Raw genomic sequence first — 26,166 nt, 5'->3', positions numbered from 1 at the left:
AGTACTGTATACTGTATATGCCATGCTTTTGTTTCTGTTTGCAATCCGCAAAAAAACAGAAACCAAATTGAAAAACTGAACGGAAGCGGAACGGAAACACTTCTGAAACAAAAAACGGAAAAGCAGATACGTTTAAAACGGACCGCAAAATACTATAAAAAGGCATACGGTCGTGTGCAAGAGGCCTAATGCTGTACGGAGTTCCTTCTCCGTACAGCATTAAAATGTAAATACTCCAAAGAGGCAAAATAAGTTATCACTGAAGTTTTGCGAGACTTCGGTGAATAACTTCGGCATTTGATTATCAAACTTGAAAAACATTTTAAAAAAGGTAGCCGAAGACGGCTTTGGCAATGATTGGTACCTTGGTATCGAAGCTGATTTCGGAACCAAGTTTTAAAATGGTTTTCAAGTTGAAAGATCAATTCCCGAAGTTATTCACCGAAGTCCTTTGCCTCGCTGGAGCCCATACATTTTAATGCTGTATGGAGATGAATCTCCGTAAAGCATCAAAATGAAGTTTGGAGCAAAGCGACTTCAGATCTTGGATCCAAATCTGATTTCGCTCATCCCTATTGATGACCTATTGTCAGGATAGGTCACCAATATCAAATCGGTGGGGGTCCGACTTTCCATGTGAGCACTGCTCAATGTTCGTTACACTATACGTTGTCTCCTCTGGTGTAGTGTAATTACAAGTACTCGCTTCATTCAAGTGAATGGAGAAACTAATATTGAAGGCTGCTTGCAGCCTGTAATTGTGGGAGGGGCGCGCTTACCCTATATAAACCCCCTCCTACAAGCAGAAGGGCGCCCGGTTCTTGCTTCTGCAGCATCCAGTGTCTGACGTCACTTCCGGTCGCGTCTCTCCGTCGGTTCGTCATCCCGTTCGTGTTGCCAGCCGCATCGTCTCTCGTGAGTATCACCGCTCTGCGGCCCGGTCAGACGCGCCTTGCCACCGGCACCTCGTGTCCCTGTTAACCTACCGGCAGCTCCGTCGGGTTCGGGGCTGACAGCGCAGCGGCTGCCCGGTCTCCCCGCTCTGCCGCGGCAGCTATCATCCCGCATCATGTATACACATGGGTACTGTGCGGATCTGTGGGAAACCATGTAGGAATGCCTAAATGCTTTAGCTGTTCATTTATGATTGTGGGGTCCGGGGGCTGGCAGCGCAGCGACTGCGGGGTCCCCGCTTGCCACCGCAGCGGCTGCTATCATTCCACAGTTGTGGAATCCACGGGTGTTTGCAGCGGTTTCTTGTGAGTCGGGGGTTAACATAGTAGGCCTCATCTCCCTCTTGGTTCATTCGCCTCCAAACATGTGCCCATCTCGGCGCGCCCCCCCCCCCCCGGGCCGGCGCGTGCGCCACTGGCTGGAGGGGGGCGGTGCCTGGGGGCGGGGGGGCGTTCCGACTGGTCACTTACGTCATGGGGGACATGGTTCAGCCAGGTTAGTCATTATCGCTGCTGGCGGCGGTACCCTGGCATCCCTGCCTTTCTGATGTGGGCCGGTGTGGGGGTGCCGGACTGTCAGTACAGCAGGCTCGTTCCTCGGCTCAAATTACCAGCTGATTCCGACTGCTGGCCTGCTGCCCTGTTTACCCCGCGCAAAAATCAAATTAAAGGGGAACCTTTGATCCTATGCAAGGCTGGGCGCCTGACACAACAGCATTTGACAACTCATCGAGCCACTCTGTGGGTGGGGTTCCCGGCCACTCTGTTGCAGGTTCCCTGTATCCAGGCGTCATGACCCCTGAACCAGTGTCTTCCCTGAATCGCTCAGGTACAATGTCTTCCTTGAATCACCCAGGTGCAAATGTCTTCCCTGAATCGCCCAGGTGCAAATATCTTCCCTGAATCGCTCAAGGGCAATTTTCTTCCAGATATCGCTCAGGTGATGTCTCCCTGAATCGCTCAGGGGCAGAATGTCTTCCCTGAATCGCTCAGGGGCAGAATGTCTTCCCTGAATCGCTCAGGTGCAATGTCTTCCCTGAATCGCTCAGGTGCAATGTCTTCCCTGAATCGCTCAGGTGCAATGTCTTCCCTGAATCGCTCAGGTGCAATGTCTTCCCTGGATCGCCCAGGTGCAATGTCTTCCCTGAATCGCTCAGGTGCAATGTCTCCCCTGAATCTCTCAGGGGCAATGTCTTCCCGGAATCACTCAGGTACAATTTCTTCCAGGTATCACTCAGGTGATGTCCCTGAATCACACAGGTGTAAGGTCTCCCTGAATCACTCAGGGCAATGTCTCCCTGAATCGCTCAGGTGCAATGTTTCCCGGAATCACTCATGTGCAATGTTTCCCTGAATCGCTCATGTGCAATGTTCCCTGATTCGCTCAGGTGCAATGTTTCCCTGAATCGCTCAGGTGCAATGTTTTCCCTGAATCGCTCAGGTGCAAGGTCTCCCAGAATAGCCAGGTGCTATCTCCCTGTATCACGCGGGGCAATATCTCCCTGTATCACTCGGGGCAATGTCTCCCTGTATCACTCGGGGCAATGTCTCCCTGAATCGCTCAGGGCAGTGTCTCCCTGAATCGCTCGGGTGTTTTTTTCACTGCTTAAGGGACTAGCAGGTCGCGGCCCTCGCCGGGCATCGGTCAAACACAGCTTATTTTTTCGTAAGCAGGGCCTCGGCCACCAGAGCTGCAAGCAAGCCACTGTCGTTGGGCCAAAGTTTCTCCCTGTTCAGGTAAGATCCAGCCACGAGGCTGATGTTACGCCCTGTCACTGCATTGGGTATTTGGTGTCACGAGCTCCCGTTCATAGGTCTCCGTCTCAATACAGAAGTCGGTAGCGTAGTCCGTTCCATTCCAGGTAAGTAGCGGACAACGCTATTCGGTCGAAACCATTCCCCTCTAGCTCTTGTTTGGTCACCCGGGGGAGGGGGAAGGAAATCTCATCTGTCACCTTCATACCTCCTCCATGCAGCTTGAAGATGTCGCAGGCCCCAGAGTCGGATGATAATCTGTCCTTGCCCGGGACCTCCGTGTCAGGCCGCGCCAGCAACCCCTCCCTGCAGAGCTGGACCGTTCCAAAGCTTGTAGCAGAGCTCAGACGAAGAGGGATTCACCATCCTGCCACCGCGAGAAAAGCGGAGCTGTACCGTCTCCTAATGACGGCACCATCGGGTTCAAGTGAGGAGCCATCTCCCTCGTCGATCCAGCTAACCCTCCTGCAGTTGCAGGCCACCATCGCCAGTCTGGCGGGTTCGGTCGCGGATATCCAGACTAGGATGGGGGAGTGGGAGTCCCGGCCTCCTCCGGCCCTGCCTTCCCCAGCCCTTCCGGTCTTACCTTCTACGTCCCAGGATTCGGCGCCGGGTACGGTCCGTTCCAGGCCCAGATTGCCCCCTCGCATTACATTCCAGAAAACCTGAAAAGGGTCATCCTGGCAGGGAGGGACGTCAACCTGGCGTCCATTCTCATTGCGTCGCAAGACGTATCTGAGAACAAAATCATTAATTGCGGGGAGGTCTCGGTGGTTCTTCGGGCCAAGGATACCCGCCTGAACCGAAAACTATCGGTCCCCGAGTTTGTCCTGGCATTTAGCCTCTACCGAGATACCATCTGCGGCGTCCAGCCACACAGGCGTGAGGAGCTGGACTCCTACCTGTACCAAGTCACTGACTTAGGATACAAATACTGGGGAAAGAACTTCTACGACTACCACAGGTCTTTTTTAGCCAAGGCGGCAGCCGCCCTCGCCCAGTTCCAGTTTATCACGGACTGGGCGAACTTGGACATGGAGCTGTTCTGCCCGGTTGCAGGCCCCCATGTGCGCTGCGTGCCAGTCCATCCAGCACACGGCCGACTGGTGTCCCAATCTCCCCACCCCGGCCCGGGAAGGCTCCCAGCCAGGTCCCTCTGGCACGCAACGGTCCCAAGGTTCCACCGACAAGCTGGGCAGGCCCATTACTTTCTTAGGCCAGAGTCAGGTCTGCAACAACTTTAACGCCGGGGGCTGCGGTTTCAATAGTTGTAGAGCCTTGCACGTGTGCTCCCTCTGCTTCAGGGCTCACCCCCGCTCCAGCTGCGCGAAGAGGCAACATAAGACTCTATGACTAGCCGACATCAACATCGAGCTCTTGGGCGTCCTGTTGCGAGATCACCCCGATCGCCAGTCAGTGGAGTTCCTTATCACCGGTTTCGAGAGGGGTTTCAATACGGGATTCATTGCCCTCCCTCAGGTTTCCTGGGAGGGAAGGAACCTACAGTCGGCTAGGCAGGACCCAGAGGCGGTGGCCACCCTGTTGCAGGACGAGGTTCGCAAGGGGTTCCTGCTAGGCCCGTTCAAATCCATTCCCTTTGCTGAGTGGAGGATCAATCCCATTGGTCTAGTCTCCAAACAGGCATCCAATAAAAAGCGTCTGATATACGATTTGTCTGCTCCACACATGTCGCCGATCCCCAGTCTTAACTCCCTGATCCCGTCAGGGGAATTCTCGATGTCCTATGCATCCATCGACGAAGCCATCCAGTACATCCTGCTGGCTGGGGAAGGGGCTTGGTTGGCTAAGGCCGACATTGCGGACGCCTTTAAACTGCTCCCCATCCTTCCTCGGTTATGGCAGTATTATGGGTTGCATTGGGCAGATGGGTTTTATTTCGCTAACCGCCTCACCTTTGGGTCGAAAAGCAGCCCGTGGTTGTTCGACAGGTTCGCCTGTGCACTACACTGGATCCTTGTCCATCATGGGGGTATGGACATGGTCATTCATTACTTAGATGACTTCCTGATCGTTGAGAGACCCCAAAGGCCCCCATCAGGGTTGGAGAGCTTGCTCCAGCTGTTCACCAGTCTCGAGGTCCCCGTAGCATCCGCCAAGAAAGAGGGTCCAGGCACTGGGGTTACCTTCTTGGGCATTACTCTGGATTCGGTCCGCATGGAGGCCAGCCTCCCCGCGGCCAAGCTAGCCAAGATCAAGGCCGCCGTTTCCTCCGCGGCCTCTTCTGGAGTCTTGTCCAGGCAGGAGCTCCAGTCCCTGTTAGGATTCCTTACCTGTGCCTTCAAAATCATCCCACAGGGCAGGTCCTTCATTTCTTGGCTTCTCAATCTCCTCCCGACTGCTCCGGATCAGGACTCCACCGTCCGGCTGGACTGCCCCGCCATGTCGGATCTTCAGATGTGGTGAACCTTCCTGACTGGGTGGAATGGCATTTCCTTGTTCGTGCCATCCCCGGATGCAGCATCCCCCACGGTTTACACCGACGCAGCGGCCTCCCGCGGGTTCGCGGCAATCTTCTATCCGCACTTGTTGGTCGACAATTGGCCGGAGGAGCTCCTGTCCGAGGCTGAGGCTATGAGGTCCTCGCCACTGTTGGAATTATACCCCATTGTGGAGGCTGCCCACGTGTGGGGTCCGCTCTGGGCAAACAGGTCAGTCATCTTGAGGACGGACAGTCAGGTCCTGGTGGAGGTAATCTCCAAGGGGAGGGCAAAATCTCTCAAGATAATGTCCCTGCTGCGTAAGCTTGTCTGGCTGTCCTTGGAGTTTAACTTCCATGTCTTTGCTTTCCATATCCAGGGAGCGCAGAACGTGGCGGCTGACGCCCTGTCCCGTTTTAACCTCAACGTTTTCTTTCAGGAACTCCCAGAGGCAGATCCCGTCGGCGTTCCAGTTCCACCTAACAGCGCCCTCCTGCTGGACTAGAGCCCCTGATAGCAACCGCGCAGTCATTGGTCCGGCGGTCGCTAGCCACCAACACCGCCAGGAACTATGACACCGGGTTCAGCATGTTTAAACGTTTTGCTGACACTCATCCGCAGGGGGAGGTGGACGAGGTCACTTTCATCATGGCCTTCATAGCCCATTGCCACTCCCACCGCCACCTCTCGTTCAATACCATCAAGCTGTATTTGGCGGGCATCCAACACCACCGGATGCTCAGCGACCCCTCTGCCAGATCCATCTTTTCAAATCAGGCCATCAAAGCCACCCTCAGGGGCATTCAGAAAGTCATCACGGCAGTCCAGGTGCGCAGGCAACCGGTTTCAGGTGAACTTTTCCGCAGGTTATCCATAGCCCTGGACGGTCTTCCTTTTGGCCAATTTACAAGCATCATCACAAAAGCGGCCATGTATCTCGGGTTCTATGGGTTCCTCAGACCCGGGGAATTCACCTGCAGCGCCATCTCCCGAACTACCCTGCTAAGGCGACATCTCGCCTGGCACTCCGACCACTTCATTTTGTCCATTCCGTTCTCCAAGACCAGTCAAACCGGAATTTTACCCTACGGCTAACTGTTGGTGTCCTATAAAGGTGCTCCAGGAGCTCCTGGCCTCCCTTCAATCTCCCGCTTTAGACGGCCCGTTGCTCCCGGTTAACGGTAAATCCCTGTCTTCTACCATGTTCATCTCCAATATCCGCACCCTGGCAGCAGGGTTGGGTTACAACCCTAGCACAATATCCGGGCACTTATTTCGTATAGGGGCCGCGTCCGCAGCTTCCAGTCACCAGGTACCGGCGCACATCATTCGCAAGATGGGTCGTTGGAGGTCATCCTGCTTCACAAGGTACATTCCGAATCCACGGGCTGAGGTATCCCGAGCCTTCTGTTCCTTGGCATTGTAGGTCACACAATGCTTCAATAAATATCTCATACCCTGCAACGTGCCGGTTCTCTTTTTGCCCACTTATTCAGGCCTTACCTCGTCACTGGCGTCGGGCACACTCCAGCCAGTTGGGTCGGGACAGTCCATAGGCATGCCTATTCTGTTCCTCGCGCAGCTCCTCCCACAAATATTGAAGGCTGCTTGCAGCCTGTAATTGTGGGAGGGGCGCGCTTACCCTATTTAAACCCCCTCCTACAAGCAGAAGGGCGCCCGGTTCTTGCCCCTCCCTCCCATCCCTTTCATCATTACTCCTCTTGGGTGGCCCACTTATTCAGGCCTTACCTCGTCACTGGCGTCGGGCACACTCCAGCCAGTTGGGTCGGGACAGTCCATAGGCATGCCTATTCTGTTCCTCGCGCAGCTCCTCCCACAACTTGTCATTATACTGCACCGCCAAAACTTCTGAGACAAAGGCAGTGTAATGAACAGGAAGCAGTGCTCTCATATAGCGCAGCCTCCTCTACAAACAGCTGATTGGCAGGAAACCCTGATGATAGGTCATCAATATAAATGGCCTGCACAGCCCCTTTAGCTGGAGCTGATCAGAACCATTAGGCTGGGTTCACACGGGCATAACGGATTTGTTCAGGATGAATCCCGGGTGTACTATGGCAAACCCGCGTGTTTGCGTTTTGCACGCGCGTGATAAAAACCTGAATGTGGTACCCAGACCCGAACTTCTTCACTGAAGTTCAGGTTTGGGTTCGGTGCTGTGTAGATGTAATTATTTTCCCTTATAACATGGTTATAAGGGAAAATAATAGCATTCTTTAATACAGAATGCTTAGTAGAAGGTCAATTGAGGGTTAAAAAAAATAAAAATAATAACTCACCTCCTCCAATTGATCGCGTAGCTGCCGGTCTCCTGTTCTTTCTTCAGGACCTGTCATTTATTTATTTTTAACCCTCAATTGACCTTCTACTAAGCATTCTGTATTAAAGAATGCTATTATTTTCCCTTATAACCATGTTATAAGGGAAAATAATACAGCGAATAGACTGTCATCTTAGCAACCATGCGTGAAAATCGCACCGCATCCGCACTTGCTTGCGGATGCTTGCGATTTTCACTCAGCCCCATTCACTTCTATGGGGCCTGCGTTGCGTGATAAACGCACTATATGGAGCATGCTGCGATTTTCAGGCAACACATAAGTGATGCATTAAAATCACCGCTCATGTGCACAGCCCCATAGAAATGAATGGGTCAGGATTCAGTGCGGGTGCAATGCGTTCACCTCACGCATTGCACCAGCGTGGAAATCTCGCCCGTGTGAACTCAGCCTTAACCAATTCTATGCTAGGTCTAATAAGTAAAAAAAATTTTTCAAATTTTTTGCTGTCTAAAGCCAATGTACATGATTTTATTTTTATATTGGGAATGGACAAATTGTTTGAATAATGGCACAACTCAAGGCAAGTTTACCTTACCTCCCCACAACACAAATACACACACGCACACATTTCACTGCTGGCACGATCTCTTATGACTCAGACCAGCACAGGAAGATGAAATTTCATACAAAACTACTAATAGGCTTCTATTGTATAGTATACATTTCTTTTAGTTTGTCAAAAACGTTCCTGCATTGCGCTAACCTTTTGTAAATAAAATCATAAGTATAATAAATTGTAGAAATACTGTGACCAGACCCTAACTGGACTTTAGCCACAGCAAGGCCCATGATTATCAACGCAATGAAAGTGGACATGCATCTGGTCTATATAAATTTATGGTGGACCCTTAGTCTCTTCTGCTCTATTGGGCTTTAAGTATTTCAATCTGAGCCACAGGGACTTAGCTGGGGAGGCAACCAAGGAATGTGGCCCAAGTGCATTAAAGAATGAAGGGAGGGCGGCGACTGCCCAGCATTACTCAGTTTAGAAACTAGAAATATTGGTCCTTTGAGAAGGAAAGCCCAGCTACACCATGCTGACCTATATTTGTTACACCCCACATACTCAATATCCATTCACATGCATACTTTGAAGCTCACCTCTAATATAGTTTGAAGATACTTCTTCTTTTTTACTTCTGGATTTGGGAACTGTGATATTAAGGAAATACCACAAGTAAATCTGGTGGAGTGTCAAAGACATATGTTAATAATGCCACACATGTGTGACCCGAAGCAAATGTCGGTGTTAGTGGGAATGGAAATGCTCTGTGGCAGTTATGGTGGGGGCAGATGTTGGAGTAGATAAATGTTTATCCATGCCTAATATAAGTAGGCTCCGAGCATTGCTCCCAGCTTTGCCGCATGGTCACTGCAACTCCGTTCAGCAGAGTCAGATGGAAAAGCATCTTCATCATTAAAATCAAACTGGGTTGGTTGCTTTTGGTGATGTGCCTACTGATGGCCTTAGTGCTTTCTATATTTTAGCAGTGACCATGGCAGCAGATGAGAAAATCTCGAGAAAATCTCAGAACGTGTCCATTAACTTGCAGTAGAGTACCTTTGTAGTGAGTTAGGCTGGTGGTACATCTGCAACGCTCCGAGCCAGTGGGTATATATATATATATATGTCCCTGTCTTCCTTTCACTTGTAACACTTATAGTCATGCATTTAGTATACCCTGTATCGAGCTATAGGCCTTGATGGTCTTTGCTAATGTACCTATGTTCAAGCCATACTTACTGTCCAGTTTTATGACCCATCTGTACTTTCATTTGATTTTTATATTTACCAACCATAGCACGTTTCTGAGCACTTTTGAATTTCTGGTGTTCCTGCTACTTACAGTATATAGAGCCTAAGTGTCGGTTCACATCTGCGACAGGTAAATCAGATTTTGTCTATTCCGGCAGAGGAGCAAACTAATGGAATTACCGTATCTGCTGAACCCCGCTGGATTCCATTTCACTATAATGGGATCCAACTGGGATCTGTCGAGTTTCCAACATAAATGCAGTCATTCTATCAGAAAAATACTGCTGTATCTATCTATCAATCTATCTATCTATCTATCTATCTATCTATCTATCTATCTATCATATATCTATAGACATATAAGTACACACATGTAAATATTTGAACGTTTAAATAATATGCTTTATCCTTCTCTACAGAAACACCTCATTTTTGTGTTTATAAAGGCTTCAGATATAAGGTAAGATACTCATTAATACTTTCAGTGCTGTTTTATGATATATCTGTGATATCTGAGGGTGGTAAAATTCAATAAGGTTGCCATCTTTTATTGTAATTAAAGTTCAGGTTAATTACAGTACTTCAAGATCCTGCCCCATTGTCAGTTGCACCTTAATTTCTCCTCGGCAACAGACTACAACGGTTCTCTTTGTCGGAATGATGGTTCTGTTCACATAGCATTTAGACACTACTGGGGACATTTATCAAATCAGATATGTTAGTTTTGTGGTCTAAAAAAGCCACAAGTCGTGGCAAATGCAACTTTTTCTGTAAGCATTTGGTTCAATTTACAACATTTTGTGATCCTCGAAACTTTTCACAGTGGTCTATGTTTAAGAGCTAAAAGTAAGATTAGACCGGGATTATGGCTCATTTACTACAGTCGTGGCCAAAAGTTTTGAGAATTACATAAATATTGGAAATTGGAAAAGTTGCTGCTTAAGTTTTTATAATAGCAATTTGCATATACTCCAGAATGTTATGAAGAGTGATCAGATGAATTGCATAGTCCTTCTTTGCCATGAAAATTAACTTAATCCCAAATAAACCTTTCCACTGCATTTCATTGCTGTCATTAATGGACCTGCTCAGATCATTTCAGTAATCGTCTTGTTAACTCAGGTGAGAATGTTGATGAGCACAAGGCTGGAGATCATTATGTCAGGCTGATTGGGTTAAAATGGCAGACTTGACATGTTAAAAGGAGGGCGATGCTTGAAATCATTGTTCTTCCATTGTTAACCATGGTGACCTGCAAAGAAACGCGTGCAGCCATCATTGCGTTGCATAAAAATGGCTTCACAGGCAAGGATATTGTGGCTACTAAGATTGCACCTCAATCAACAATTTATAGGATCATCAAGAACTTAAAGGAAAGAGGTTCAATTCTTGTTAAGAAGGCTTCAGGGCGTCCAAGAAAGTCCAGCAAGCGCCAGGATTGTCTCCTAAAGAGGATTCAGCTGCGGGATCGGAGTGCCACCAGTGCAGAGCTTGCTCAGGAATGGCAGCAGGCAGGTGTGAGAGCATCTGCACGCACAGTGAGGCGAAGACTTTTGGAAGATGGCCTGGTGTCAAGAAGGCCAGCAAAGAAGCCACTTCTCTCCAAAAAAAACACCAGGGACAGATTGATCTTCTGCAGAAAGTATGGTGAATGGACTGCTGAGGACTGTGGCAAAGTCATATTCTCCGATGAAGCCTCTTTCCGATTGTTTGGGGCATCTGGAAAAAGGCTTGTCCGGAGAAGAAAAGGTGAGCGCTACCATCAGTCCTGTGTCATGCCAACAGTAAAGCATCCTGAGACCATTCATGTGTGGGGTTGCTTCTCATCCAAGGGAGTGGGCTCACTCACAATTTTGCCCAAAAACACAGCCATGAATAAAGAATGGTACCAAAACACCTTCCAACAGCAACTTCTTCCAACAATCCAACAACAGTTTTGTGAAGAACAATGCATTTTCCAGCACGATGGAGCACCGTGCCATAAGGCAAAAGTGATAACTAAGTGGCTCGGGGACCAAAACGTTGACATTTTGGGTCCATGGCCTGGAAACTCCCCAGATCTTAATCCCATTGAGTACTTGTTGTCAATCCTCAAGAGGCGGGTGGACAAACAAAAACCCACTAATTCTGACAAACTCCAAGAAGTGATTATGAAAGAATGGGTTGCTATCAGTCAGGAATTGGCCCAGAAATTGATTGAGAGCATGCCCAGTCGAATTGCAGAGGTCCTGAAAAAGACGGGCCAACACTTTAAATACTGACTCTTTGCATAAATGTCATGTAATTGTCGATAAAAGCCTTTGAAACGTATGAAGTGCGTGTAATTATATTTCACTACATCACAGAAACAACTGAAACAAAGATCTAAGAGCAGTTTAGCAGCAAACTTTGTGAAAACTAATATTTGTGTCATTCTCAAAACCTTTGGCCACGACTGTACATGTAACTTTTGGAAAAGTAGCAAAAAACATGTAACCTACACCAGGCAACCCCCAGTGTACTTTTAAACATAAAGGTGTAAACCACATTGCACTCATTACAGATATATTATCAAAGAGTAACTAAACTTTTATGCTAAATTTTAATATGTTGTCCCTAACCTCCTAAAAAATATTTTCCTAATATACTTTATTTATTAGTTTTCTATTTTTACCATACTTTTTCACCCCTACTGCGCACTTGTGCACTAAAACTCAGTGCTTCCTACACCGCTGAGCTGTCAGAGGTGTATGGAGTATGGAGTACTCATTTTATGAATGGGGCCGCAGCAGTGCAGGGAGTACGAGCAGGAGCACTCATTGCTGCTCCTGCCCGTGCTCCCTGCACTATTACTAACTGCTGGCATAGCACAAGGGTACCCTGTACCCATGTACTATGCCAGGTTTGGCTGAGCGGAGCGGTCTTCTGCCTGCTCCACTCAGCTAAGAGAACTGCATGTCAATTTGGACATAGATGGTTGGCTCTCATTGCACAAGGAGTTGTGGGCTTCAGACCACCATCCTTCCCTAAACATTCCCAATAACCCTTAATCCAATTCCCTTCTTATGCTAAAATAGAGAGGAAACTGGGTAAGTCGAGTCAACTTTATTTCCAGCTTTATCAAAAAGCATAGTCAGCTAGGCCAATATTTAAACATCCAGTGCAAATGTAGGGAATCATTTATTATTTGTGGTTGTTTTTGTGTCTGGATTTGCTTTGTGTGCACCATTTCATAAATTTGGTACATGGACACAAAGCAAATCCAGACTTAAAACTGACACAAAAACAACCGCAAATAATAAATGATCCCCTACATGTGCAGTGGATGTTATATTGGCATAGCTGACTATGCTTTTTGATAAAGCTATAAATAAGGTTGACTTGACTTACTCAGTTTCCTCTCTATTTTAGCATAAGAAGGGAATTGGATTAACTATCTGTTATTTAAGGTTATTGGGAATGTTTAGGGAAGAAGGTTGGTCTGAAGACCACAATTCTTTGGGCAATGAGAGCCAACCATCTATGTCCAAATTAAAAGTCTTTTAAGATTTACTTTTAATTTAAAAAAATATCTAATAATTAGCAATTTTTATATTTCATACAAGTCTCTCAAAAGTCCTATCCAGCTCTTATTCTTAGCTGGTATTGAGCAAATTGATAAAAAATGTATTGACTAATCAGAATTTCTGAAAAAATTTGATTTACTGCAAAGCCGAATTTCTTCGTGCTAACGAATCAATTTTTTCCTGAAAAGGCAGTAAAAAAAAAACACATACTCACCTCATCCATTTGCGTGCGAAGAGGCAGTCATGGCCATCTTGATTGCAGAAACTGAATGAAATCTTGCGTGGGATGATGTATGCCATCACCGCATCCAGCCAGTGTGCATCAGTGATGACATCACTGCGCCTGGCCAGCATGATGACGTCATCACTTCACCACAAGAGATTTTGTTCGGTGTCTTCAATCAAGATGGCCGCGACTGCATCTACACAGGGCAAATGGTTAAGGTGAGTATGTATTTTTATTCTGATTTAACCCCAGAATTTTTATTCTGATTTAATGCTTAAATTGTAGTCTCAGATGCCACGATGAACGTAGTATCTGAGGGTTTCAGTGAAATTCTGCTAAGCAGCCAAATAGAATTTTTCATAACTTCGCTCACCTCTATTCATAGCACAAGAATAATATAAAAGTATCATCCCTCCCTCTCATACCCAATCCCATCCCTACAGATGGTAAGAAAAAGGGGGAAAAAGGAAAAATATGGTAAATAAATAATAAAAATCCTTCTCAGTTAAATTCATAACAATTTTTTTCTGGAATTTGGTTTTTAAAAAACCTTTCCCATCTGTCTGACCCTGAGCAACTGTCTCATCCTGTCCTCTAGATAAGGAAACAATCTAGTTACCCACTTCTGTAGTAAAATAGGTCACTAATTAAGCACAAAAATTGAATCAACAGTGTTTAATTTTTGAGATTCTGTCACCATGACACCAGAATCTAAATATATCTGAATATATAAATCTTCTGGATAGGTCATCACTGTCTGATTGGTGGGGGTCTGACACCTGGGACCTCCGCCGATCAGCTGTTTGAGAAGGCAGCTCACAGTAGCGCAGTTAACTTCTCCAGCTTTCCTTAGCCAAGTAACATCACATTCATTGGTCACATGGCCTAGGCGCAGTTCAACCCCATTGAAGTGAATAAGGCTGAGCTGCGATACCAAGCACAGCAGTTGTACCATGTATGACACTTGGTGAGCAGAGAGAAGGGGGCAGTGCTATTGCAAGCACCAGTGCCTTCTGAAACAGCTGATTGGATTGGGTCCCAGGTCATCAGTATAAAAATCTCTTGGAAAACCCCCTTAACAACTTCAGCTTCCAATACAACCTATGGGTAATTATTAGTGTTGATCGAGCACCAAAGTGCTCGGGTGCTCGAGTAGAACACATCGGGATGCTCGGGTGCTCTACAGAGCACCAGAGCACAATGGAAGTGAATGGGAGAACCAGAGCATTAAACCAGAGCATTAAACCAGGCACCCCCTGCTCTGAAGAGGGGAGGGTGTCTGGTTCACAGGAAAAGGTCAGAAATTGATGAAAACACTACTGAAATGATTTGGGAACAGCATGGGGAGGATGTCTGGATGCATCTTGGACTCCCAGGTCGCTGCTAGGAAGGATGTTGTCCGAGTTGTACACCACTTTTACAGACTGACAACAATACACACAAAAGCGAAGATAAAATCGATTTTAGAGGAAAAATTGTTAGGAAACATTCTTTCCTGTATATTTACTTGTATATAAAGTGCAAGTGCTACCAAAAAATACAAGGAAGAGGCACTCCGATACAACCTGTATATTACATAATGGAGGACCTCATTCACATTGTGGTACAAATGTTCAGGTAGTGGGACTCCTACACTCATAAAGCCTATGCACTAAGTGAAAGGGCTGCCAAAAATTACAAGGAACCGGCATTTCAATACACTGTTTATTACACATAAAGGAGGGCATCATACACACCCTTTAAAAATTATGATTGATGGCCTGCTGGTGACCCTCAAAAACATTAGGAGCAAGGGCCTTCTGGTGACCATCTAAAACATTAGGAGCAAGGGCCTTCTGGTGACCATCTAAAACATTAGGGGTGAGGGTCTGCTGCTGAGCTGACCATCTAAAACATTAGGGGCGAGGGCCTGCTGCTGATCTGACCATCTAAAACATTAGGGGTGAGGGCCTGCTGCTGATCTGACCATCTAAAACATTAGGGGCGAGGGCCTGCTGCTGATCTGACCATCTAAAACATTATGGGCGAGGGTCTGCTGCTGAGCTGACTCTCTAAAACATTAAGAGCTAGGGCAGCCTAATAAGCATGTTGATATGATGGAGGAGGAGGATGAGAAAAGGAAGATTGAACCATATACCCATATACAGTGCATTCAATACACCATAAAAGCCACATTTAAAGTGCCTTTATGTTCAGCCGCTTTCCTCTGGTGGAGTAGAGAAGTCAGGGGCAATCCAGGCCTTGTTTATTTTGATAAGAGTCAACCTGTCAGTATTTTCAATTGACAGGCGGATGCGCTTATCAGTTATTATGCCGCCAGCAGCACTAAATACCCGCTCTGACAAAACGCTGGCAGCAGGGCAGGCCAGCACCTCCAAGGCGTAGAGCGCCAGTTTGTGCCACGTGTCCAGCTTGGACACCCAATAGTTGTAAGGCACAGAGGGATCACTGAGGACGCTGACACGATCTGCTATGTACTCCTTCACCATCTTCCAAAACGTTTCCCTCCTTGTGACACTAGGCCGCGCATCAGGGTGAGGGTGCTGGCGGGGTGTCATGAAACTGTCCCAGGCCTTAGAGAGTGTTGCCCTGCCTCTGTTGGAACTGCTGTGTGTTCCTCTCGTCTCCCCTCCTCGGTTGCCCAAGGAACTACGTACTCTGCTGCCAGCGTTGTCAGCTGGAAATTTTTGGAGAAATGTTTCCACAAGGACCTTCTGGTATTACACAATTTTTCTTGTCCTCTCCACCACAGAAATAAGAGATGAGAAGTTCTCTTTGTAGTGGGGGTCGAGAAGGGTGAACAACCAGTAATTGCTGTTGGCCAAAATGCATATAATGCGAGGGTCACGGGAAAGGCAGCATAATATAAAGTCAGCCATGTGTGCCAGAGTCCCAACAGACAAGACTTCACTGTCCACATCAGGAAGATGACTCTCAATCTCTTTATCCTCTTCCTCCTCTTCGGCCCATCCACGCTGAATAGATGGAATAAACCTGCTATGGGTACTACCCTCTGTAGCGGAGGCAACCGTATCCTGCTCCTCCTCCTCCTCATCATCATCCAATTCGCGCTGAGAAGACGAACTGAGGGTGGTCTGGCTATCACCCTGTGTACTGTCTTACCCCATTTCCACCTCTTCCACATGCAAAGCATCCGCCTTCATTGTGAGCAGCGATCGTTTCAGTAGACACAGGAGTGGGATGGTTACACTGATAATAGCAGCATTGCCGCTCACCATCTGTGTTGATTCCTCAAAGTTGCATAAAACCTCACTGAGGTCAGACATCCATGCCCACTCCTCGCTTGTGAAGAGCGGAAGCTGACTGTCACGGCCTCAGTGTTGTGCGCTGTGACACGTTTGCCGTACATGCCGGTTGCCAGGGGCAACGCGTGGTTGTTTGCATGTGTGTGCTTTGCTCCTCTTCTCCTGGTTCCTCCTCTGTCTGGTGCTGGAGGGGTTAACTACCTTGCTGGGTGTGGTCACCAGGTGCTTCTTATATACCTGTGGCTTAAGGTCAGGAGTCAGTTGTACTCCAGCCTTGGTCTGTGCTGGAGTTATGCTCCTTGTCTGGATGTTCCATCTTCCAGTGTGAGGGCTACCTAGTGGGACATCGATGTCTCCAGTGATTTTTTCCTTATTTCTCCTCCTTTTCCCCCTACCTTCTCTGTGTTGGTGTTTGGTGAGGGTTTATGTTCAGGGTGTGGTGTCTTGTCCTGTTGTTGTTACATGTCTGGTCAGTTGGTGTTTTATGTCCGGCATGTATGCAAGTCGTACCCTGTTTGTTGTTCCTCCAGAAGGGGGCTCTATGGTTTCCCGGAGGGATGGACCAAAAGTCAAGTCTGTTAGCTGTTGCTGGAGTGCTGGTTCCTATGTGTGTCGGTACATACTGAGTCCAGTATTGTGTTCGGATGTCAGTACGTTAGCTTGGGTTACAGTTCACCTTTGTGTGGTCTTCTGTTGTGCTGTCCAGCAGCTGTGGCAGGTAAGTTACCATGCCTTCCTGGGTTCTTGGCTCAGTGGTTATCCCCGCCACTGTATACTTACCTGCCGTTCCACTTGGCTTTTCTCTGCAACTAGGCCGGTTGAGACTCCTGTTCATCCGTGTCTTGGAATAATAGGTTGTCTCTCCCCTGCTCCTATGTGAGGGATTATCAGGGCGACTCAGGGTCCTAGGTATCCTGGGTATGAGCCGTCCTACCATCCAGGTCCGCTCATGCAGTGTGGAGTTAGGGCGAGGATTAGGAACGCTTTAGGAGGTGACCTGCTCCCGGCTTCCTGGACTAGCTGCTTCCCCGCATACCCATTATCGTACGGTGGGGAGTTTCCCATACTCCCCACCGTGACACTGACTTGAAAGGCGACAACCATGTTGCAGCTGGTATTCCACTACTGCCCTCTGCTGCTCACAAAGCCTGGCGAACATGTGGAACGTGGAGTTCCAGCACGTGCTCACGTCGCACAACAGTCGGTGAACTGGCATTTGCAACTGCTGCTGCAGCATTGCCAGACCGGCGGCAGTTTTAGATGACTTTTGGAAATGGGCATACACGTGGCGCACCTTCACCAGTAGCTCAGGCAAATTTGGGTAGGTTTTGAGAAACCACTGAAATACTAAGTTGAACACGTGGGCTAGACATGGTATGTGTGTGAGCTTGCCAAGCTCCAAAGCCACCACCAAGTTACGGCCATTATTAGACACAACTAAGCCTGGTTGTAGGTTGAGTGGCAAGAGCCACAGCCCAGTCTGGTCCCTTATACCCTGCAACAGCTCTGCAGTGGTGTGCTGTCTGTCACCTAAGCAAATAAGTTTCAGCACGGCCTGTTGACGCTTCCCCACTGCAGTGCTACACTGCTTCCAGCTACTGACTAATGGCTGACTGGTTCTGCAAGATGAGAATTCAGAGGAGGAAGTGGAGGAGGAGGTGGAGAAGGAGATGGGGGGTTTGCAGCCACTAATGTAGGTGGTGGCGGAAATCCTGATGGAAGCAGTGCCCGCAATCCTTGGCGTCGGTAGCACCTGTGCCATCCCAGGGTACAAATCGCTCCCGGCCTCCACAACGCGCACCCAGTGTGCCGTCAGGGAAATGTAGCGTCCCTGGCCAAAAGCACTTGTCCATGTGTCAGTTGTTAAGTGCACCTTCCCAATAACTGCGTTGCTCAGGGCACAGGTGATGTTACGTGATCACATGCTGGTGTAAGGCGGGGACGGCACACCAGGAAAAATAGTGGTGGCTGGGGACTGAGTAACGAGGGACGGCCGCCGCCATCAGGCTGTGGAAAGCCTCAGTGTCCACAAGCCTAAATGGCAACATTTCCAGGGCCAGCAATTTGGAAAGGTGCGCATTTAGTGCTATGGCCTGTGGGTGGGTGGCTGGGTATTTGCGCTTTCGTTCAAAGGCCTGGGGTATGGACATCTGTACGCTGCACTAGGACACATAAGTGGATGTGCAAGATGATGGTGCTTGCGAAGGTCCAGGTGCAGTGCGGGAGGCCTGCGTTTTGGACAGTAGATTGGCCAGCACGTAAAACAGGGGAAGAGGAGGCAGTGGTGTGACCTGCAGACACTGATTGTGGACTCAGGTGTTCGGCCCACCTATTAGGTTGCTTTAAAGCCATGTGGCGGATCATGCTGGTGGAGGTGAGGTTGCTAGTGTTCCCGCCCCTGCTCATTTTGGTATGGCACAGATTGCAAATGACAATTTTTTTATCGTCCACACTTTCCTCAAAAAAACGCCAGACTGCGGAACACCTACCCCTTGGCAAGGGAGATTTCCTCAAGGGGGTGCTCCGGGGAACAGTTGCAGGCCTGTTTGATGTGACTCGCCTTCTCCCTTTTGCCACTCCACTGCCTCTTCCAGCCTGTTGTGGTGCTGTGGATCCCTCCCCCTCTGTACTGCTGTCCTCACTCAGCTTGCCACATTCCCAGGTTGGGTCAGTGCTTTTATCTTCCACCACCTCCTCCTCTACTTCCTCACTCTGGTCATCTTCCTGACTTGTTGACCTAAGAAGAACCTCACTTATTGACAACTGTGTCTCATCCTCATCATCAACCTCTTGAGACTCTAATTGCCGTTGACTTATTGGCATCATCATCATCATCATCATCCACCTCTTGAAACACTAATTGCCATTCCCCACTGTCATCTTCTTGTGACTGTGGATGCTCAAGAGTTTGGGAATCAGTGCACAAGATCTCCTCATGTCCCTCTTCAAGCGGTCTTGGCGAGAGGCCCAAATCAAGGAGTGGCGATGAAAAGAGCATGTTTGCCAACACTCTCCAAGGAGGATCAGGGTGAGGATTCTGTTAACCAGACTCTTGGCTACTGAGACTGGACTTTGTGAAATACAGGGTGGTGCTTAACTGACTGGAAGCATTATCTGCTGCAATCCAACAGACCACCTGGTCGCACTGGCGTGACTTCAAGAGGTGGTGTCCTACGCCGCCCTGCAAACTGGGACATGAAGCTAGGTATCATGGATGATTGTGTTTCTTGTGCTATGGCAGCAGGCACAGTTTCACTGCGCCCAGGGCCACAGCCTCTGCGTGCACTATCAGCAGCACGGCCACTTCCCCGTCCCTTACTGGTCGCGTTGAGCATATTAAATGGTATATATGCTTGCAAGTATGTCACACGTACAGTAGCGCAGGTTTTGTAAGTGTATGCACAAATAAATTGCACTGAATGTCACAGATATTTAGGATGCGCAAATGTTATACAGGAGATGTAGCGCAGGTAAGGTCACTGTCACCAGCGGCAAAAGAATTACACAGAATGTCACAAATATTTAGGATGCGCAAACGTTATACAGGAGATGTAGCGCAGCTAATGTCGCTGTCACCAGCGGCTAAGAAAAAATGTCACTGAATGTCACAGATATTTAGGATGCGCAAATGTTATACAAGAGATGTAGCGCAGGTAAGGTCGCTGTCACCAGCGGCAAAAAAATTACACTAAATGTCACAGATATTTAGGATGCGCAACCGTTATACAGGAGATGTAGCGCAGTTAATGTCGCTGTTACCAGCGGCTAAGAAAAAATTACGCTGAATGTCACAGATATTTAGGATGCGCAAACGTTATACAGGAGATGAAGCACAGGTAATATCGCTGTCAACAGCGCCGAAAAAATTACACTGAATGTCACAGATATTTAGGATGCGCAAACGTTATACAGGAGATGTAGGGCCAGGCTATTAAAAGATTACCGGACACCTTCTTTATCACAGAATTTTTTCATCAGCAGATATGTACATAGAAGACACTCAATCTCCACCAATACGCTTTCTTCCTCCAACACGGCAAGCACAAACTTGTGCAGCAGATGTAAAACATAGAGGATAATCGATCTCCAATAGGCTTCCCTCCTCCAACACAGCCTATGGGAAACCAAAAAGGTTGCACTGATAGTGAAGTACTGACTTCTCCACTTCACATAAAAACATTTGTTATACTCACAAACACAAACTTCTGTACAGCATATCAGACATAGTAGAAAAGGTCATTTTATAGCCCGACCCAGGTTTCGCTTTCACGCTTAGTCAGGGGCGATTGTCCTGCCTCCTACAAGGCTGCTTTTAATCCCCAAATCAAAACCACCCACAGGACGTCCCACCCCCACCTCTCATTATCCTCTGCCTACTAATACCATAAAAACAATATATAACGATTAACATTCAAATATCTTATTCAATACATATACCTTCACATAAAAACAATATTCTATTAAATGACACATATAAAAACTTCAGCAAAATAACCCCATAAAACAGACCTCCTAGTAAAGGAACCTCTCTACACCACCTATCTACATACTATTCATTCATAAAATTCACTTCTCCCATCATTCGTCATGTGACTACACTCATGTGGGTACTACGACCAATTATCCTACTGCATTGCCCCAAGGTCCTAAAACTTCACTCATTATGCAGAGCTAAGCTGCTAATTCATATGCACTATGCCCACAGCAGAATCCTTTATATTAAACAAGGCTTGATGTCACACTCTATATTTAAACCCTGCTTTTGCAGGGTATCCAGTTTAAACATCCATTCTACCTCTCGTTTATTTAACTTAGCAACAGGGTCTTCCCTTCGTATGTTTACTTTACTTTAGTGGTGAAATATAACTGAATATAACCCCTGTATATAAAGGGTGTATCTCACACGCCCTGACCCACACTAGGCCGCAATTAAAGATTTGTGCCCAAAATGGCTGTATTTCAAATAACTGAATATAACCCCTGTATATAAAGGGTGTATCTCACATGCCCTGACCCACACTAGGCCTCAATTAAAGATTTGTGCCCAAAATGGCTGTATTTCAAATAACTGAATATAACCCCTGTATATAAAGGGTGTATCTCACAATGACATATGCAGCAAAGGCTGCAAAATAAACGTTTTTGCCCAAAACGGGTGTTTGTTTAATAACTGAATATGACAGCAGTATATAATCCTTGAATTTCACAGGTGCTGATGCTGCAAGGGCTGTAAAATTGTGTATTTTGGCAGAGTGTGTTTTTAAAAACCCTGAAAATTATGGCTGTATTTCTAGCTTAAATTGCACACTGACTAATCCAGATGTTGTATATTGCCAAAAAAGTCTGTTTTTTTACTAACAGAATATGAAAGCTGTATATAACGTTTGAATTTCACACGTCCAGATGCAGCTAGGGATGTAAAATAGTGTATTTTGCACAAAAAGGGTGTTTTAAAAAACCCAGAAAATTATGGCTGTATTTCTAGCTTAAATTGCACACTGACTAATCCAGATGTTGTATATTGCCAAAAAAGTCTGTTTTTTTACTAACAGAATATGAAAGCTGTATATAACGTTTGAATTTCACACGTCCAGATGCAGCTAGGGATGTAAAATAGTGTATTTTGCACAAAAAGGGTGTTTTAAAAAACCCAGAAAATTATGGCTGTATTTCTAGCTTAAATTGCACACTGACTAATCCTGCAAAGGCACCAGATGTTGTATATTGCCAAAAAAGCGGTGATTTTTTACAACCAGATTATCAGTGCAGTTTTCCAAGATTGGATTTCAATGTCACAAAAGCTCAGATGCAGTGCTGGTGCACTGAGCCTGCATAAAATGGCCGCCGCTGCCGCGGCCGCCCACCTAACTAACAGACGGATAAAAGTAATTATTCGGTCTCTGGGCTCAGGGCAGGGTAAAAAGATTGTGCCCTGCACCCACACAACTAAATGTATGTCGATCGCTGAGGTAGATTCACGTTCTGAACAAAGATTCTCTCCTATTCTCTCCCTGAAATCACCAGCAGCATCCTCTCCCTACACTAGTAACAGCAGAGTGACGTGCAGCGCTACGTTACTCCAGCTTATATAGAGGCTGGGTCACATGCTGCACTGGCCAATCACAGCCATGCCATTAGTAGGCATGGCTGTGATGACTTCTAAGGTCAGACAGTTAAACGCTTGTTGATTGGCTGCTCTGCAGCCTTTCAAAAAGTGCCAAGAAAGCGCCGTACCCCGAACCCGAACTTTTACTGAAATGTTCGGGTTCGGGTCCGGGGTCCAAAAATCCTACTTTACAGTTTGGGTTCAGTCAACCCTAATAACAATATATGCCTAATTTAGTTAATAATCACAAAAATGTAGTAGAGCAAAACAAATTACAAGAAACACATCTTAGCTATCTCACATAAAAAAAGTATGTATTTATATATATATATATATATATATATATATACAGTTGCAAGAAAAAAGTATGTGAACCCTTTGGAATGATATTGATTTCTGCACAAATTGGCAATAAAATGTGATCTGATCCTCATCAAAGTCACAACAATAGACAATCACAGTCTGCTTAAACTAATAATACACTAATATTTAAATGTTACCATGTTTTTATTGAACACACCATGTAAACATTCACAGTGCAGGTGGAAAAATATGTGAACCCCTGGACTAATGACATCTCCAAGAGCTAATTGGAGTAAGGTGTCAGCCAACTGAAGTCCAATCAATGAGATGAGATTGGAGGTGTTGCTAACAGCTGCCCTGCCCTATAAAAAACACACACCAGTTCTGGGTTTGCTTTTCACAAGAAGCATTGCCTGATGTGAATGATGCCTTGCATAAAAGAGCTCTCAGAAGACCTACGATTAAGAATTGTTGACTTGCATAAAGCTGGAAAGGGTTATTAAAGTATCTCCAAAAACCTTGCTGTTCATCAGTCCACGGTAAGACAAATTGTCTATAAATGGAGAAAGTTCAGCACTGCTGCTACTCTCCCTAGGAGTGGGCATCCTGTAAAGATGACTGCAAGAGCACAGCGCAGACTGCTAAATGAGGTGAAGATGAATCCTAGAGTGTCAGCTAAAGACTTACAAAAGTCTCTGGCATATGCTAACATCCCTGTTAGCGAATCTACAATACGTAAAACACTAAACAAGAATGGATTTCATGGGAGGATACCACCGAGGAAGCCACTGCTGTCCAAAAAAAAACATTGCTGCACGTTTACAATTTGCACAAGAGCACCTGGATGTTCCACAGCAGTATTGGCAAAATATTCTGTGGATAGATGAAACCAAAGTTGAGTTGTTTGGAAGAAACACACAACACTATGTGTGGAGAAAAAGAGGCATAGCACACCAACAACAAAACCTCTTTCCAACTGTAAAGTATGGTGGTGGGGACATCATGGTTTGGGGCTGCTTTGCCGCGTCAGGGCCTGGATGGATTGCTATCATCGAAGGAAAAATGAATCCTAAGTTTATCAAGACATTTTGCAGGAGAACTTATGGCCATCTGTCCACCAACTGAAGCTCAACAGAAGTTGGGTGTTGCAACAGGACAACGACACAAAGCATAGAAGTAAATCACCAATAGAATGGCCTAAACAGAAGAAAGTCCTGACCTCAACCTGATTGAGATGCTGCGGCATGACCTCAAGAAAGCTCCGATCGGTTACCATGGCAGCCATGGTAATCTCCCTGCTGCTGGGTGCACAAAGCACAGGGTAGCAGGGACAATGTGAGATCCAATGCACCATAATAGATCTCTATTAGGGTGCATAGGACAAGGGAAGAGATCCCAGGTTCTAGTCCCATAAGGGGGCTAATAGTTATTCAATAAAAAGTTTAAAAAAAACAAAAAAAAAACATTACAATTTTAAATCACCCTCTTTCCCAATTTACATAAAAAATGTATAAACAATAAAAAAAACAAATTAGGTATCGCCATGAGTGAAAAAGTCCAAACTATTAATGTATTGAAAAATATCTCTTATGTGGTGAGCGCCGTAACAGAAAAAAAATGTAAAAAAACACACGATTCTCCATTTTTTTTCTCTCCTTCTCCCCTAAAAAATAGGATAGGACTGTTCTATTATGGGCCGCACGTTCCATAAATTGCGGAATGCACACTTTTTTTTGGCATTAAATTTTTCTTTTGCATGGTATCGAGTATTGCATTACTTTTTAATAGGACCGAAATTTAATCAAAATGATGGTATTGTGACAACCCTAGTCACAGGGGTATAATGCCTTTAGGTCACAAAGAAATGGCATCTAATGGCTGTAAACCCCCAGAGTCAGGAGACCGGCGCTGGATAACAGTCACTGCACTCTGGGGGCTGCTGCACAGAGAGGCCGGGGCTGAGAACAGTCGCTGCACTCTGGGGGCAGCTGCACAGAGAAGCCAGGGCTGCTGCACAGAGAGGCCGAGGCTGAGAACAGTCACTGCACTCTGGGGGCTGCTGCACAGGGAGGCCGAGGCCAGGGGCGTACATAGAAATCACTGGGCCCCATAGCAAAAATCTGAATTGGGCCCCTTAACCCCGCCCACTACCCACGATGGCCCCTCCCACTTCCTGACCTGGCTCCTCCCATGTCACACCCCCATTAAATAAATTTATACATGACCTACTGAAACTGTTAGGGATAAACATTTTTATTTTATTATTAACCAACTTTGTTGCAGTAACGTATAAAATGTACATGTATTTTCCAATAAGGATTTGTTCTGTTTGTTTGCGTTTTGATAGTGAAAAAAAATAAAAAATTGGGGAAAAAAAATCTGTTTTACTTTTTTGTCGCCATATTTGGACCCCTATAACTTTTTTGTAATTATGTATACGGAACTATATGGGGGCTCAAATTTTGCGGGGCGATCTGAACTTTCCATTGATACCATTCTCAGGTGTTTATGACTTTTTGATCACTTTATTTAAATTTATTGTGGAAAAGGAAGCGACCAAAAACAGCTAATCCGCCTTTTTTCTGTTTTGCTGTTTGCCATATGGGGAATATTTTTTTATATTTTCATACAATGGGCGTGTCACTTGCCAGGCTTGCCAGAGTGGGCACAGGACAGTGCACATAGGGCGCAATATGTATGCCACACAACTGAGCGAGTGCAGGGCAGGAGCGCATGCACATCACTCCTCCTGCCTCTGTCCACTGAGCTAAAGCCGGACGTAAGCCATCCCCCACATCTTAACCCCTTTGCTACCTGCGCCATTTTGTCATCATCACTTCTCTTACCCCAAACCCCTTTAACTCCTTGCTGCTGATGCTGAGTGTGCACATATATTTGTGTGTGTGTGTGTGTGTGTGGGGGGGGGGGGGGTTTGGCTGGTTGGTGAAATATCATTTGGTGGCTATGTGCACATTCAGCATTAGCAGCAAGGGGGGGGGGTTGTTAGGAAGGAGTAGGTGTAGGAGGAAAGCACACTGTCCTCTATGAGCCCCCCCCCCAACCCCTAATGCCCCCCAAAAATCTCAGGACAGTCACAGTGTGCTGTCTTCCTTCTCCCCCATGGGCATTTTGGGGCTCATAGAGGACAACAGGACTCACTGGAGTGGGATTGAAGCATGTCCCACCCTGTCCTGGCTGTCCCCCTCCCCACCCCTCCTCTCTCTTGCTGCCTGGCCTGCCGCTGTGTCAGTGTCTGACAATCTGAGTATCCAGATGGATCTGACATATATTAGTGAGTGTCTGAGTGACATAACATACGGTACCTACTAGTCTCTGCTGACTGAGTGCTGACTGAGTCTGCTCTGACTCTCTCAGTCTCACTCGTCTCAGGCAGCCAGGGCCAGGCACTGCAGGCAGTGACACGGCAGGAGTCAGGACGAATGGTTCTGACTTAC

At 46.7% G+C, this 26,166-nt stretch overlaps 1 protein-coding gene across 1 annotated transcript in view; it reads left to right on the top strand.

The window, feature by feature from the left end:
* Nucleotides 1–26,166, top strand: part of LOC120980019 (mucin-5AC-like) — a 230,892-nt gene that overhangs the window by 180,848 nt on the left and 23,878 nt on the right. The window contains exon 32 of the mRNA XM_040408884.1: nt 9,685–9,725. Within this exon, the coding sequence (XP_040264818.1) occupies nt 9,685–9,725 (41 nt within the window). The remainder of the gene's footprint in view (nt 1–9,684; nt 9,726–26,166) is intronic.

The sequence above is a fragment of the Bufo bufo genome, chromosome 10 (genome assembly GCF_905171765.1).
Source record: "Bufo bufo chromosome 10, aBufBuf1.1, whole genome shotgun sequence".
NCBI classification, from domain to species: Eukaryota; Metazoa; Chordata; class Amphibia; order Anura; family Bufonidae; genus Bufo; species Bufo bufo.
This window is presented reverse-complemented; position numbering and strand designations above follow the sequence as displayed.